The sequence below is a fragment of the Elephas maximus genome, chromosome 18 (genome assembly GCF_024166365.1).
Source record: "Elephas maximus indicus isolate mEleMax1 chromosome 18, mEleMax1 primary haplotype, whole genome shotgun sequence".
Classification (NCBI taxonomy): domain Eukaryota; kingdom Metazoa; phylum Chordata; class Mammalia; order Proboscidea; family Elephantidae; genus Elephas; species Elephas maximus.
In genome coordinates, this window is record NC_064836.1 from 43,863,281 (window position 1) to 43,877,110 (window position 13,830).

The 13,830-nt window shown below is 41.1% G+C and overlaps 1 protein-coding gene across 1 annotated transcript in view; it reads left to right on the forward strand.

Moving 5' to 3' along the window:
• Positions 1-623: 623 nt before the first annotated feature.
• C18H21orf91 (chromosome 18 C21orf91 homolog) overlaps positions 624-13,830 on the forward strand; it is a 33,125-nt gene continuing 19,918 nt past the window's right edge. The window contains exons 1-2 of the mRNA XM_049858586.1: positions 624-720; positions 1,625-1,758. Of these exons, the coding sequence (XP_049714543.1) occupies positions 1,632-1,758 (127 nt within the window). The 5' untranslated portion in view covers positions 624-720; positions 1,625-1,631. The remainder of the gene's footprint in view (positions 721-1,624; positions 1,759-13,830) is intronic.

A 13,830-nucleotide genomic window follows, 5' to 3' on the forward strand; every position in this document is an offset into this window, starting at 1 on the left:
TAAATAAGTAAGGGCAAGCCAAAATCTTTACCATTAAGTTTTAAGAAATGGGTGGGACCTAAAGATAAGAGGTGGCTCTCCAAGTTTATCCCAGTGGGCGTGTACGGAAAATACCACATCTAAAAGAGGGTCGCTCGTTTTTAAAAGTAACCTGTAAAAAAGGAGCTCCGTTTTGAAAATTATCCCTAAATCCTGATACTTGAAATACGAACTTTTCCCCACTGAATACCTCTGCTGGAACGTAACTCGATATTATTTTGTTTCAGTTTCCCGTTTTCAAACAAAGTGCGACCCACGCAGCTCCTCTCCGTTCCCCCACCCTCCCGTCACTTTCCTGCCCCCGCCCCGGGACCGTAGTTTCCACTACGCTAAAGGGGGTGGTAACGGGCCCGTCTATCTCCGCGCCTCGAAGAGGGGGGCGAAAGGAGCCACGTTCCAGAGAACGGTAAGAGGCCTGAGTCAAGAGATGCGGAATCACAAGGAAACCTGAGTCTGAGAGTCGGTGTCGGTGCGAGAGAGGAGAATTGGGGCCGTAGCCGGCGCGCGAGCGGGCGCAGCTTGGGCCTCAGCCGCACCACCCCCCCCCGGCTCCTTCTCCGGATGGCGCGGGCGGGAGGGGGCGGAGCCGGGCTGGCGGCGGCCGCCTCCGCAGTGCACGGAAACAATAGTGGAGGAGCCCGAGTCGCGCGCATCGGCCGAGGCAGCGCACGGAGGCGGACGGTAAAGACCCCACTCCTCTGCCGGGGCCTCTGCCCCGCCTGCTGCCCCGGCCCTCAGCCCCGCGGCCGTCGCGCTCCGAGCCCCGCCCTCCCTCGCGCTGCCTCGCGCGGGGCACCCCGAGGGACGGACGGAGAGACGGACGCGGGTCCGGGGCTCCCCGGGCGGTGGGCGCGCGCCCCCACGCCGAGGCCGGGCAGGGACCCCGCTTTCCGAAGCGCGGAGGCGGGCGGACCGGCTGCCGTGGCCTCGGACGTCGTCTTCCGTGGGAGGGAGCTCGGGCGAGGGGCTGCGGCGCTCCCGCCGGCCGGGCTCCGTTGCCCGGCCGCTTCCCCCGGCCCGGCTTGGCCACCGCGCCTGACCCGAGCCGCGGAGCCGCCGCTCACGGTGCGGTGGACTCGGCCGGGACACCCGCCCTGGGCGCTCGCCTTGCCACGTGCGTTTGTCTGCCGCCGGCCTCCGCTGGAAGCCGAGTTGGCGTGACGCTCCTGGTTCCCGCGATGAAGTTAGCACAGCAGAGTCCCGAGCAGGTTGCTTTTAGGGCATCAGCAGCAATAAGGAGGCGAGCAGAAGCCGGTAGCGAAGGGCCTCGCTGCTGAGGTCTTTTTGTGCCTCGATACTCAAGGGGGGTGGATACTCAAACCGCTCTCGTTCAGATCTCCTTAACTAAGTAAAATATAGGACAGAAAACGCACTTGGGCATAATGTCCTGTATGGCCACGCGTTAAGTTTTGCTAGCTTCGTGTCTTTCCACGATAAAAATGCGATATGGGAGTACGGGTAGGGCCGTGCTTGTTCGCTGGAGCTCTTGTCCCGTTGAGCAGCAGCATCCTCGATTCCTAGAAATGCCTTATATTATGGTAATAGCGAGTACTTGAGATAGGGTAACTCTTGTGTTTCTTAATAGGGGAACTATGAGCGAAGAGGAGCAGTTTGTAAACATTGACTTGAACGATGACAACATTTGCAGTGTTTGTAAACTGGGAACAGACAAAGAAACACTCTCCTTCTGCCACATATGTTTTGAGCTAAATATCGAGGGTAAGGACTCGTTAACTTTATGTCACGGGCTGTGCACAACTATTTTATGCTGAACTCGTTATAAGGTAAACTAGAACTTGAATGATTGGAACTTGTGCCAAGTATGAAGTGTGGAGATCGGTTGACGGGTTTCTTGAAATGAAGCTTAAGGTATCCCAGCTAGGAATTGAAGATAATTGTGTGTTTAAACACCCACAGTCAGTACTAACCCTACTTTTTCTAATGTAAAAATGAGCCACGAGTCTTGACTGATGAAGGTATTTTCTATTTTGAGAGCTTGTTCAGTTTTCAGATTTTAACAAGTTTTTTTTTTTCGTGTTAGCAACAACATAATAACTAAACATTTATATTGTTATACAAATGTAGTTTTATTCCTGTGGGCTGACCATGCTAGTGTGTTTATGTATTTAATAAACCGGCTAAGTATGCATTTCTAACTTGAAAATTGTGAAATGTACCTTAGTTGAACCTGAATTCTCCCCACCTCCCCCACCTTATGTGGAAAAAAGTTTTTAAAATTTTATATCATCTCTTCTCAGAGATCACGTATGCCTTGAATACTCATAAAAAGGTTTTTTCTTTTTTTAATTTCTTAATGATGTCTCTGAGAGTATATGAGAAAAAGATTCTCCAAATATTAAGAAAGCATTCATTTGTGTTGATGTACAGTTCATGTGTCTATAGTTTGCTACCAGTAAACGTATGGGATATGTTTCTCTGGTCTTGATGTTGTCGTGCTAAGACTGGTTCTTGGTTTGTTTTTTTTAAAGTCGCTTGCCCCCCTCCGAAAAAAAATTTCCTCCGGTAAGATTTGCCTGTCATTTGAATTTTTAATTGTAAAATGTCAGTAGAGAGATTTAGTAAGCCTTTAGATTTTAAGACAGTTTCAAAATAGCATTTCATTCTTTTCCTTCAATATGTATATATTTTTTTATTTTCCGATTTAGCAAGTTAAAGAAGTGTTCTTTTAAAAAAAAAATTCACTGAGATTATCTACCTTAGATTCCTGCTAGAATTTGTTATTCAGAAATTATTGGTGTCACCAAATTAATATGTTTAGATGTTCTGTAAGAAAGTCTAAGTTATAACCATAAGTAGACTACTAAAATACATAGTGGCATTTGTATGATCAATTCTATGACATTCATCTTCCATTTAAGATCCTATGGACTGTAACAGTTTTGCTACTATACTCTGGAATAATTGCGGTTGCTGAATATGATATGCTAATTAACAAACTTGCGGATTTTCTATGGGTTACATAAAATACGTATAACTTCAGTTTTAATAACTGTAGCAGTTATAAGTAGTTTCAAAGGGATGGCTGAAAAATATGATTGTTTTGTATCATTTACATTACCAGATCCTTAATCTTTTTTTTTTTTTAATCATAATAGAGTGGAAGATTTAAATTTACGTTCTTTGGAAATAGAGTTGGCTCTTCACATTCTGAAACATTGTAGAATTTTAATTTTAGATGAGCAAAGGCATTCGAAGTTATCCAGCCCAACCCCTGTATGTTACATTTAAGAAAATAGGGCCAGATAGTTGGACTGCTCAAAGCTGCCCTAGTGGTGAGGGCAGACTGTTGTTACGTGCCAGGCATGAGCATTTACTGTGAGCACTTCTGTGCCAGGCTCTGTACTAAGCCCCTTGCATGGATTATCTTATTTAACTCAAAATAGCAGTGGGATAAATACTACTAATCCTCATTTTAAAGATGAAGGAACTGAAACTTAGAGACCTAGAAGTGCATCCTGAGATCACACACCTGCTAATTGACAGTGCTGGGCTTCAAAGCCCGAAGCCTGGCAGGGTTGTTCTAGTATATGTGATCTTAACGCCAGTGATCTGCTGTCCAGAGTTCTTTTCACTGATAGGGCTGATAGGAGAGCCCTGTCCTCCTGAGTCCTACTTGCCTGTCTTTGGTATCCCGTCAGTCAGCTTCCTGCTAAATCGTTAGTGGAGTTCAGGCTGTAATGGAATGTTTCCACCAGCACCTAAAGTTTCATAATTACTTTTCTAGCCTTTTAACTGTTCTCAATCATTATGTAGAGAATATACAAACATTCTTTGGGTGTCATCTTTATAAATATTTCAGCTCTGCTAACACCTATCTCAGTATGTACACATGGCGTAATTCCTGTGTTGTTGAAATGATAGTTGTCTTAAATTTAAAAGACAAAAACAACTGTCAGTTTGAATTAAACTGTTTAATACGTATGCTTATAAAGTGCCAGTTTAACATTAGTGAATATAGTTATTTTAGAGTTAAATTTTCTTCTCAATTTATTTGGTGGCAGTTCTCAACTTTGCCAAGTATGATACATCTTCAGAGCCTGCGTAGCACAACGGTTAATTGCTCGGCAGCTAACAGAAAGGTTGGCAGTTTGAACCCACCCAGTGGCTCCACAGGAGGAAGACCTGGCTATCTGCTCCCGTAAAGATTACAGCCTAGGAAACCCTGTGGGGCAGTTTTACTCTGTCACATGGGGTCACCATGAGTTGGACTTGACTCAGTGGCACCCAGCAACAACAATGACGAACTAGTGCCTTATGATCATTTCATTTCACTTAATAAGATTGTTGTGGAAAAAAGGAGATAAAAGAGAACCCTGAATTCCAAAAAATTTCAATTTTTGTGTCAGAATATAGGGTTTTAAAGTAATTAAACATACCAAAAAAAAACAAGGTAGATTGCCTATCAGTAAAGCTTTGTAAATGTTCTTTGAAGTCTTCTCGATCACACCAAGTGCTCAGCAGTGCTGCTCACTAAATTTTGAATGAAAAAGGAACTTTAAAAAACGTGACATTTAACTTTACTATTTTGGTATGGTTTTCTTTCTAGTGTGGTAATGACGTTGCCTGAGTTTTAGTTTACTAATTGTTCAATTTGCTCTAAAGCATTTTTTTCTTTAAAGAGGCTTCGTAAAAATAAATCTCTTTTAATTGATAAAAATAATTTGCTAGTTTTGAGTCCACACGTTAGTAATTAAAAATCATGTCCTACAGTTTTTGGTTGTTGCTTACATCAGAAATGGTCTAATCAACTAGCCTCTTGTTTAAAAGCTGCGATCATGTGTGTATTTGTAAAAGGAAGACAAAGGAAAAAGTAGAGAGATAACAAAAGGCAATCTAATCTTGTTGGAGATTCTGTATCCCAGGCATAGCTCTAAGTTGCCTTTATTCTATGACTTGCAGTAATTAAAAGGAAAAAGAGTACCTAAGTTTAAAAATACAGTACTTTCAGGCCATAAGTAATATACTTCAGGGACCTAAGAAATGCACTCGAGGACTCAAATCTTTTAAAATGTTTACAAGATTGATTTTTTTCTGTATCTTTTAATTCACCATTAGAATAGCATGCCTGTAGAATTGGAGAACAGCATATGCTTCCTCATCACTAGCTCTGTCCTTGGCCCCGAGACATTAAACATTTTTGTGTGAATTAATGATCCGACAATCCGGTACACCAAAACCCCAAACCAAACCCATTGCCATCAAGTTGATTCCAGCCCACAGCGACCCTTATAGGGCGCAGTAGAACTGCCCCATAGGGTTTCCAGGGAACGGCTGGTGGATTCAAACTGCTAGACTTTTGGTTAGTGGCAGTGGCACTTAACCACTGCACCACCATGGCTCCAGTATACATCTTCGTCTGTTGTGTGGAAATCTTTGAAGTTATTTAATGACCAAAGCGTAACCGTTCCATAAATTATCGAGGCTGAGGAAGATGGCCCAGGGTAGTCAGGAGCCAGTAATGTAACTCAGCTCTTTTCTTTCTCTGAGACTAGAGAAAGAAAAGAAAAAAAAAGTAGGCCTCTGATTCTTGGACGATTCTGTTCATGCTGTTTTCATTTGTGACAAAATACTGTGCAGATAATTTTTAAAGCGTTTTTACCTTCTACTAATTGACAGGAAACCCCGGTGGCATAGTGGTTTAGTGCTACGGCTGCCAACCAAAAGGACAGTGGTTCAAATCCACCAGGCGCTCCTTGAAAACTCTATGGGGTAGTCCTGCTCTGTCCTGCTATGAGTCGGAATCAACTCAGTGGCAACGGGTTTGGTTTTTTTTTTTTTAATTGACATGCTTTCTTTTTTATAGCTAAAGACTGGACCAGTTCTATGCCAAACAAAGTTTTCAGTTTAGGTTGACCTTGCTAGTTGAAGAGTAAGCATATAGTGTTCACTGTGTAGTCCATCTCAGACTTCTTTGTCCCAATTTGTTGATCTTCCCAGGAGCCTTTCTAGAAAAAGAAGGAGACCCAAATTCAGGTCCTGAGTAATCTTACCAGTGGGAAAAATCTGTAGGCATATTCTGTTGGTGAGGGTACTGGTGAACCCAACACTTACTGCTAATCTCATTCTTCCTTGATCCTGTGTCATTGATGGCTGATCATGGTCAGTAATCAGCAAACAGTTTGAATCTCATTATTAAATCCCTGATTTAGTGTGGGAGTCACAACTGTGTATTCACTGCTTAAGGTCTGTCACAACTCTTCGTGTCCTACTTCTGACATACCCTCATCTTCCCACTTTATTAAAGGGGCCCACCACGGTGATAGGGAAGTTAGTTATAGATAGCTAACTCAGCCTACCATTAGTTGTTTTTCTCTTTTCTTTCCCATAGTGTCAGACACTGTGTATTGGTATTAACTAAAAGTAGCACTTCTAAATATGAAGCCTAATATAACTTCTGAACTTTAGCTTGGTGACCGTTGATGTACTGGAAATACTGATGGTATTTTTTCCTTAATTGCCATTTATTTTATTTTTGTTGTTGTTTAGAATAGATACAGCAAAATATACACCAGTTCAACAGTTTCTACATATACAATTCAGTGGCACTGATTACATTCTTCAGGTTGTGCAACCATTCTCACTCTCCTTTTCTGAGTTGTTTCTCCCCCATTAACATAAACTCATTGCACCATAAGGTTTCTGTCTAATTCTTCGAGTTGCTGTTGTGAGTTTGATCCCATATAGATCTTAAAAGAGCATAATGCTCAAGGAAGACATTCTTTACTAATTAAACTATTGTCTGGTTTTAAGAAGGCTTCAGGGGATATTTTTGGTTTAAGGTTTAAAGATTATCTCAGGACAGTAGTTTCAGGGGGTCATCCAGCCTCCATGGCTCCAGGAAGTATGGATTCTATGGGAATTTGAAATTCTGTTCTATATTTTCCCCCTTTTGATTGGAATTCTTCTGTAGAATCTTTGATCAAAACTTTCAGTAATGGTAGCCAGGTACCGTGCAATTCTTCTGGTCTTATGGCAAAGGGGGTAGGTGTTCATGGAGACAATTAGCCACCCGTCACATTTTCTCCTCCTGTTCCTGACTCCTTTTTTCCCTGTTGCTCCAGACAAGTAGAGCCCGATTATTGTACCTTGGATGGCTGCTTGTAAGCTTTTAAGACCCCAGGCACTACACAGTGAACTAAGAGGTAGAACAGAAGCACTAAACACATCATTAGGCCAGTTAATTGGGTTGTCTCATGTAAACCATCACCCTGAATCTCCAAAGTAGGAACTAAATCCTGTGAGATGTTTGGTTGTACATAAGCAGCCTAAGCAGCTACCATTATTTCTTAATTGCCTTTTAATGTCATTTTAAATAAATGTTAACTCTTTTAAAATGGATCTAATAGTAAAACCTCTTTATTTGACCAGGAATGGGAGTGGAAAGTGAACTCAATTGGTGAAAAGTTTAAATTATAGAATATTTCCAAAGAAAAATAATTGAAACAGGGTAATCATTCCTAGTTAAAACTTATGACTTAACTAACAACCCATATTTGAGGAGCCAGGTTCCAGATTCTTATGATGTCTCTTTTTAGTGGCTCCCATGTTTTCTTCCCTCTTCACTTAGAACTTTCTAACTATGAACTCTAGGTTGAGTTTAAAGTATAGATAAAAACCAAAAGCCTGTTGCCGGCAAATTGATTCCAACTCATAGAGACCTACCCCTTAGTACAGTAGAACTGCCCCATAGGGTTTCCAAGGAGTACCTCGTGGATTCAAATTGCTGACCTTTTTGTTAGCAGCCAAGGTGTTAACCACTGTGCCACCAGGGCTCCAAAGTACAGATAATACACAAATACTGGTTGGGAAGATGTATCTGTTAGGAATTTGTTGTGGCTGTACGTAACAGGAGGCGCTCTGGTGGCACAGTGGTTAAAGTATTCAGCTGCTGACCAAAAGGTCGGCAGTTTGAACCCAGCATTGAATGATGTGGCAGTCTACTTACATAAAAATTACAGCCTTGGAAACCCTATGGGACAGTTTTACTCTGTCCTGTAGGGTCACTATGAGTTAGAATTGACTTGACAGCAGTGGGTTTGGTTTAGTTTTTTATGTGTAACAGGAAGTCCAAATAATAATGGTGAAATAAAATGGAATATTTGCATTTCTCATATAAAAAGAAGTTAAGCAGTACAGAATTGCTATGGCACCTCCCTGATCAGAAGAACTCAAGCTACTTTTTGTCCTTAGTACATAGTTTCCATCTTCAAGGTCATCTCATGAGCCAGTGTGGTTGTTTGAACTCCTGCCATCACTTCCTCATTCCCAGATAGTAAGGACATCTCGCAAAAGGGGTGTGTATTAGCAGTCTCTTACCCACTTAAAAAAGAGCATTTCCTAAATTCCCACCTAACAATTTCCTGTGCATCATAAATTCAAGAGAAGACAAAAATCTGTTGCTGTCAAGTTGGTTCTGACTCATAGTGACCCTGTAGAGTTTGACAAAGAAAGGGAGAGTGGATATTGAGTAGGCCGCTGAGAGCTGAGAGCACTTGCTAACAAACTATTTGAAGACCAATAAATAACGTTCTAGAGATTCTCCTAATCCTGGAGTTTGAACTGGACGTGGTCTTAGAAGAGTGAGAGATTGTATTCTGAGGATAGGCGTGCAGCCAGACCTCACATGGAATTTTGCCAGAAAGCTGTATAGATTTTCAAGTTTCTGCACCATCGCAGTACATAAAATGTAACGATTAATGTTACTGCTCATAAAGAGGCCCTAGATTTTTTGATTTTGTTAGAAACTTGTGTAATTTAGCAAGTTAATGTTTTATATACTTAGAAGAACTCCTCCCTGCTTCTGCCAACCTCTGTTCATAATAGACTAACACGGGAATTCCACCTTCCTCAGTATGTTTAGAGGGAAGAGTGCTTTTCTGAAGCTGGACACATCTACCACTGCTCCATTTCTGCTTTAATGATTAAACACATGGGCTCTGGACTTAGACCTGGCCTTGAATCTTGACCCTACCACTTACTAGTTGTTTTGGCAAAATACCTAAGTTTATAGTGTCATAGTGGTTTTCAAATGTTATCAGTAACAGCAATTTTGTATTTTTACTTTTTAATCTGAAATTATTGTGCCAGAGTCTAATTCAAAAGGCTAAACTCCATTTGTGGCCATTTGATCCAAGAGTGCTTGACCGTATAAGCAGTGGAGCTCAGATTTATTTGTTCTTGATGCTCAGAATGAAGCTGCAGAGAGATTGAAGCATAGTGATTGTAGGTACAGGTTTCTAAGTCTCTTCCCTTGAGGTCCAAAAAGTCCGAGGGGAGGGTCAAGTTAAGGGGGAACACACACTCCAGAGCCAGAGTGCCCGGGTTTGAGTCCCCATTTACTAACCGTGTGACCTTGGACAAGTTACCTAATGTGTATTTGTTATTATTTTATCAATTTGGCTAGAGATACATGCCTGTCTGAGTTAAATGGGAAATGAATAATATTTACTTGGAGTTCCTGCATGGTACAGATGGTTAATATGCTGGGCTGTTAACCTAAGGGTTGAAGGTTCAAGGCTACCAAGAAGTGCCTTGAAAGAAGAGTCTGGCAATCTGTTTCCGAAAATCAACCATGGAAGACCCTGTGGAGCACAGTTCTACTCTGACACATAGAGTCACCATCAGTTGCTGTCAACCTGAGGGCAACTGGTAATATTTACTTCCTCCCTTTTAGTGATATGTTGTGTGGCTAAAATGCCTTTGGAGCCCTGGTGGCTGCTAACCAAAAGGTTACAGTTCAAATTCACCAGCCACTCCTTAGAAACCCTATGGGACAGTTCTACTCTGTCCTGTAGGGTTGCTATGAGTAGGAAACAGCTCGACAGCAATAGATTTGGTTCTCTTTGAAAATGCCTGTAAATAGGAAAATTGAAAATCCTTTCCCAACTTATTTTTTTTTTTTGTAATTGAACATTTTTTAGTACCTTAACATTTATAGAGCTACCCCATCAAGACTAAGAGTTAAGTACTATTGTCCTTATTTGTGTGCCAAGACAAAGACTCTGAGGCCAGCTTGTCCCAAAGTCACTTAGATACTAGCAACAGAGAAAGGGGTCATATCTAGATCTCTCTGGTGCCAGAGGTCCTGGCTGTTAATTCCTGTAACAACTGTGGAACCCAAAGGACATTTCTGTTTGGCCTTTTCCAGATTTTATTCTCTTGAAATTACAGGCCACTTCCTCTATGTTGGTGTTACTCGGTTGGTTTTCCTAATTCATGATAGTCTCCTTTTTCCTTTTTATTTTTTTATTTAAATGTTGACACTCTTTGAGGCCTTCAGGCCTCAGTCTGTCTTGGTGATGCCATTAATCTTAATGACTTTCATGACCTTCTATATACTGGTAGCAGATCTCTTCTTATTGCTCTCTGACTTATAGCTGTCTAAGCTATACATCTTTTGTATATAACTAGTCTTCAGACTGCTTTACTTGTAAGTCTGTGAGTACCTGAAACTACTACACATCTAAAGCTAAAATGGCACAGTGGTTAAAAAAGCTTGGCTGCTAACCAAAAGTCTGGCAATTCAAATCCACCAGCCACTCCTTGGAAACACTATGGGGCAGTTCTTCTCTGTCCTATAGGGTCGCTGTGAGTCAGAATCAACTCGATGGCAACAGGTAAAGCGAAAATATTTTTCTTATTCACTCCATGTCTTTTTCTGAAATGAATAAAAAATAAGTAAGCAAATTTTCTCCCGTTCCTGTGACCAAAAATATTGGAGTTGGAAGTAAAGTACCATACTGAGAAGGTAAAGACTTACATGCCTAGCTAAAATATATGCAAGACAGCTCCACAGATAGAACCTGCTGGTCCTGAATTCTTAAAAAGTTGTCTCCTCAAAGCAGCCTTCCCTGCCTTTCATGGCACTTTTTAAGTTTGTTACTATAGTGATTTGCTTGTGTGTTTACTTTGCTTCCCCTCCCCCACTTGTAATTCCAAAAGGACATGGATAGAGCCTGTTTTATTTAGGTATACAACCAGTAGAGTCCCTGGGTGGCACAAAAGATTAAGTGCTGAAAGATTGGTGGTTGGAACTCAACTCAGAGATACTTTGAAAGACAGGCCTGGTGATCTGTTTCCAAAAGGTCACAGCCTTGAAAACCCTATGGAGCAGCTCTACTCTGACAAATGGAGTTGCCGTGAGTGGGAATCAACTCAGTGGCAACTAAGGACAACAAATACAACCAGCATTAGTGGAAGGACTGGCAAAGAGCAATAAATAATTACTTATTGATGAACAAATTAATCTACGGTAGACTTTAGAGAACTGGTCTGCCTTTAAATTTTTTCCCGTAAGTTTGCCCACAGCGAAAATCTTCTGTGACTTTTTTGCCTATTTCATGACATTTTTGGATACCACAGCATAGCGATGTGTGTTTATGATGATGATTATGATTTTGAGTCGTTTGATGAGTCTGACGTTGCTTTTAAATCCATGAATGAACTATGTTCTGCGTATGATATATTTAAAACTGAAAGCAAGTAAGCAGAATATACAACCCAGTGTATCTTATTAATTAGAATGTCACAATTCTAAATAAAAAGGATTTATTAGAGTACAAGTGATAATAAGTAACTTTTGGGCAGGGCTGGGAATGAATTACACAAATGTGAATATTCAAGCAGGGAACAAAGTTTGAGTCCTGTGAGAAGCTTATTTTTTTTTTAACCCATGATACAAAGGAGCCCAGTGGCACAATGGTTAAGTGCACAGCTGCTAATCAAAAGATTAGTGGTTTGAACCCACCCCGCAGCTCTAGGGGAGAAAGACCTGGTGGTCTGTTCCCATATATAACCTAGAAAACCCCATGGGGCAGTTCTACTCTGTCACTTGGGTTGCCGTGAGTCAAAAATCAACTCGGTGGCACCCAGCAACAACCACCCATGCATGATACGATTTGGTTAATTCACATTTGGTGGAATATCCAAAAACATACATTTCTGAGGACTCAGGAGAGTGGGGTGGTGCAATCTCTGTGTAGAGTATAATCTAAACAAATAATAATCTACCAAAATAATACAGATTTTAGAACCCTTCGATTACTGATAATCAGAGGTGGGAGGAACGGAAGATAACATAAGAGAGCCTTGTCGCCAGTTGCTGCCCAGAGAGACAGGGAAGTTGAGCTGTAGACTGGCATTTGTTAGAGAACCATGCAGGTATCAGCTGGTAATGAAACAGTGGTTCTGACACTGCTGTCTGTCCTCCCAGCCATTCAGGTAATGTAAGCTGGCATACTTAACTTGATTAATCTTTCTCTCAAGAGATGGAATGGAGTTCTGAGTGAGTGGAGGCGGACAGTGCAAAAACCACTGAAATGTCAACACCAAGCCTACAATTGACTATCTGTCCGTTGCTCACCAGCCCCGATAGCTGAGCTTGTGGCCAACTTTCTAGGAAGAGAGAGAAGAAACAAGCGGTTTATAAAGTGGATTTTAGAAGACTATAAGCTTTTAACTTCACTCCATCAGTAGGAAAACATACTGTTTAAACATTTCTGTCCCTCTATGGCCACTCCAAGGAGCCCTGGTGGTGCAGTAGTTAAAGCACTTAGCTGCTAAATCTCCCCCCAACACACACCAAAAAAAAGTCAGCGCTTTGAACTCACCAGCTGCTCCACAGGAGAAAGATCTGGCCGTCAGCTTCCTGGAAACCCTAGGAGGCAGTTCCCCTCTGTCCTGTGGGGTCGCTAGGAGTCAGAATCAACTCAACGGCATCAGGTGTGATTTGTTGGTAGCCACTCCAATAATAAAACATAAGTGTTTATTACTGGATACAGAAAAAATATAACTTCATATTAGTTATTGCACTTTAGAGGTTGGAAGGCACATTTACTTTGTATTACATTTAATCTCCACCTTATTATATAGGAAGCGAACATTCAGTATAAATTTAAAGTAATACCTGAAAAATGTGTGACTGAAATCATTTTCTAAGCAACATTGCAGAATTATCAAAATGTTATCAAATGTAGTTCTAATTAGAATGAATTTAAATTATTCCAATTCAAGTTGGCACATCATCTGTTAGGAGTTTGGTAAGGGGGATAAATCCATAAAAGACATAGCCTTTGATTTATAGTTTAAAAGAGAATACCCACCACTGCCGTCGAGTCGATTCCAACTCATAGCGACCCTATAGGACAGAGTAGAACTGCACCATAGAGTTTCCAAGGAGAGCCTGGCGGATTCGAACTGCCGAACTCTTGGTTAGCAGCCATAGTGCTCAACCACTACGCCACCACGGTTTCCCTAAAAGAGAATAGTGTCTGCTTATTTACAAATAATTTTAAACTAATGAATCTATTTGTGTCAGCTTTCCATTAACTGCCTCCACTGTATAAACAGTAAAGCAGAAAAATGATTTGTGTATACCCACCAAAATCTAAATCTCAGAATTAAAGCTATATGGCTGAGTTACAGCAGTTTTAAGTATTCTTATATGTACATCTTTTTTTTGCATGTCTGATTAAATTTCCATCATATTATAGCTTAAGTTCCCAGAGGTAGACTTTCAGGAGTAAAACATATCCCAAGTTGTAGTCCTGTTGGTTGTTTTATTATCTTCATTACTGTGAATTGATACCAACAAGCTGTTTGTTTTATTGTGTAAAAATTTTATTGTACAGTAGTTCTCTAACCTCTTTGTTTAGGTTAAAGTTCTTTTTACTCTAAACTTGCTATGATGCAATTATAACAAAGTCACAATATTTAAAACTGTTAACAGCTATTTGAAATAGAATTAAGGCTTCTAAATACAAACCAGTATAT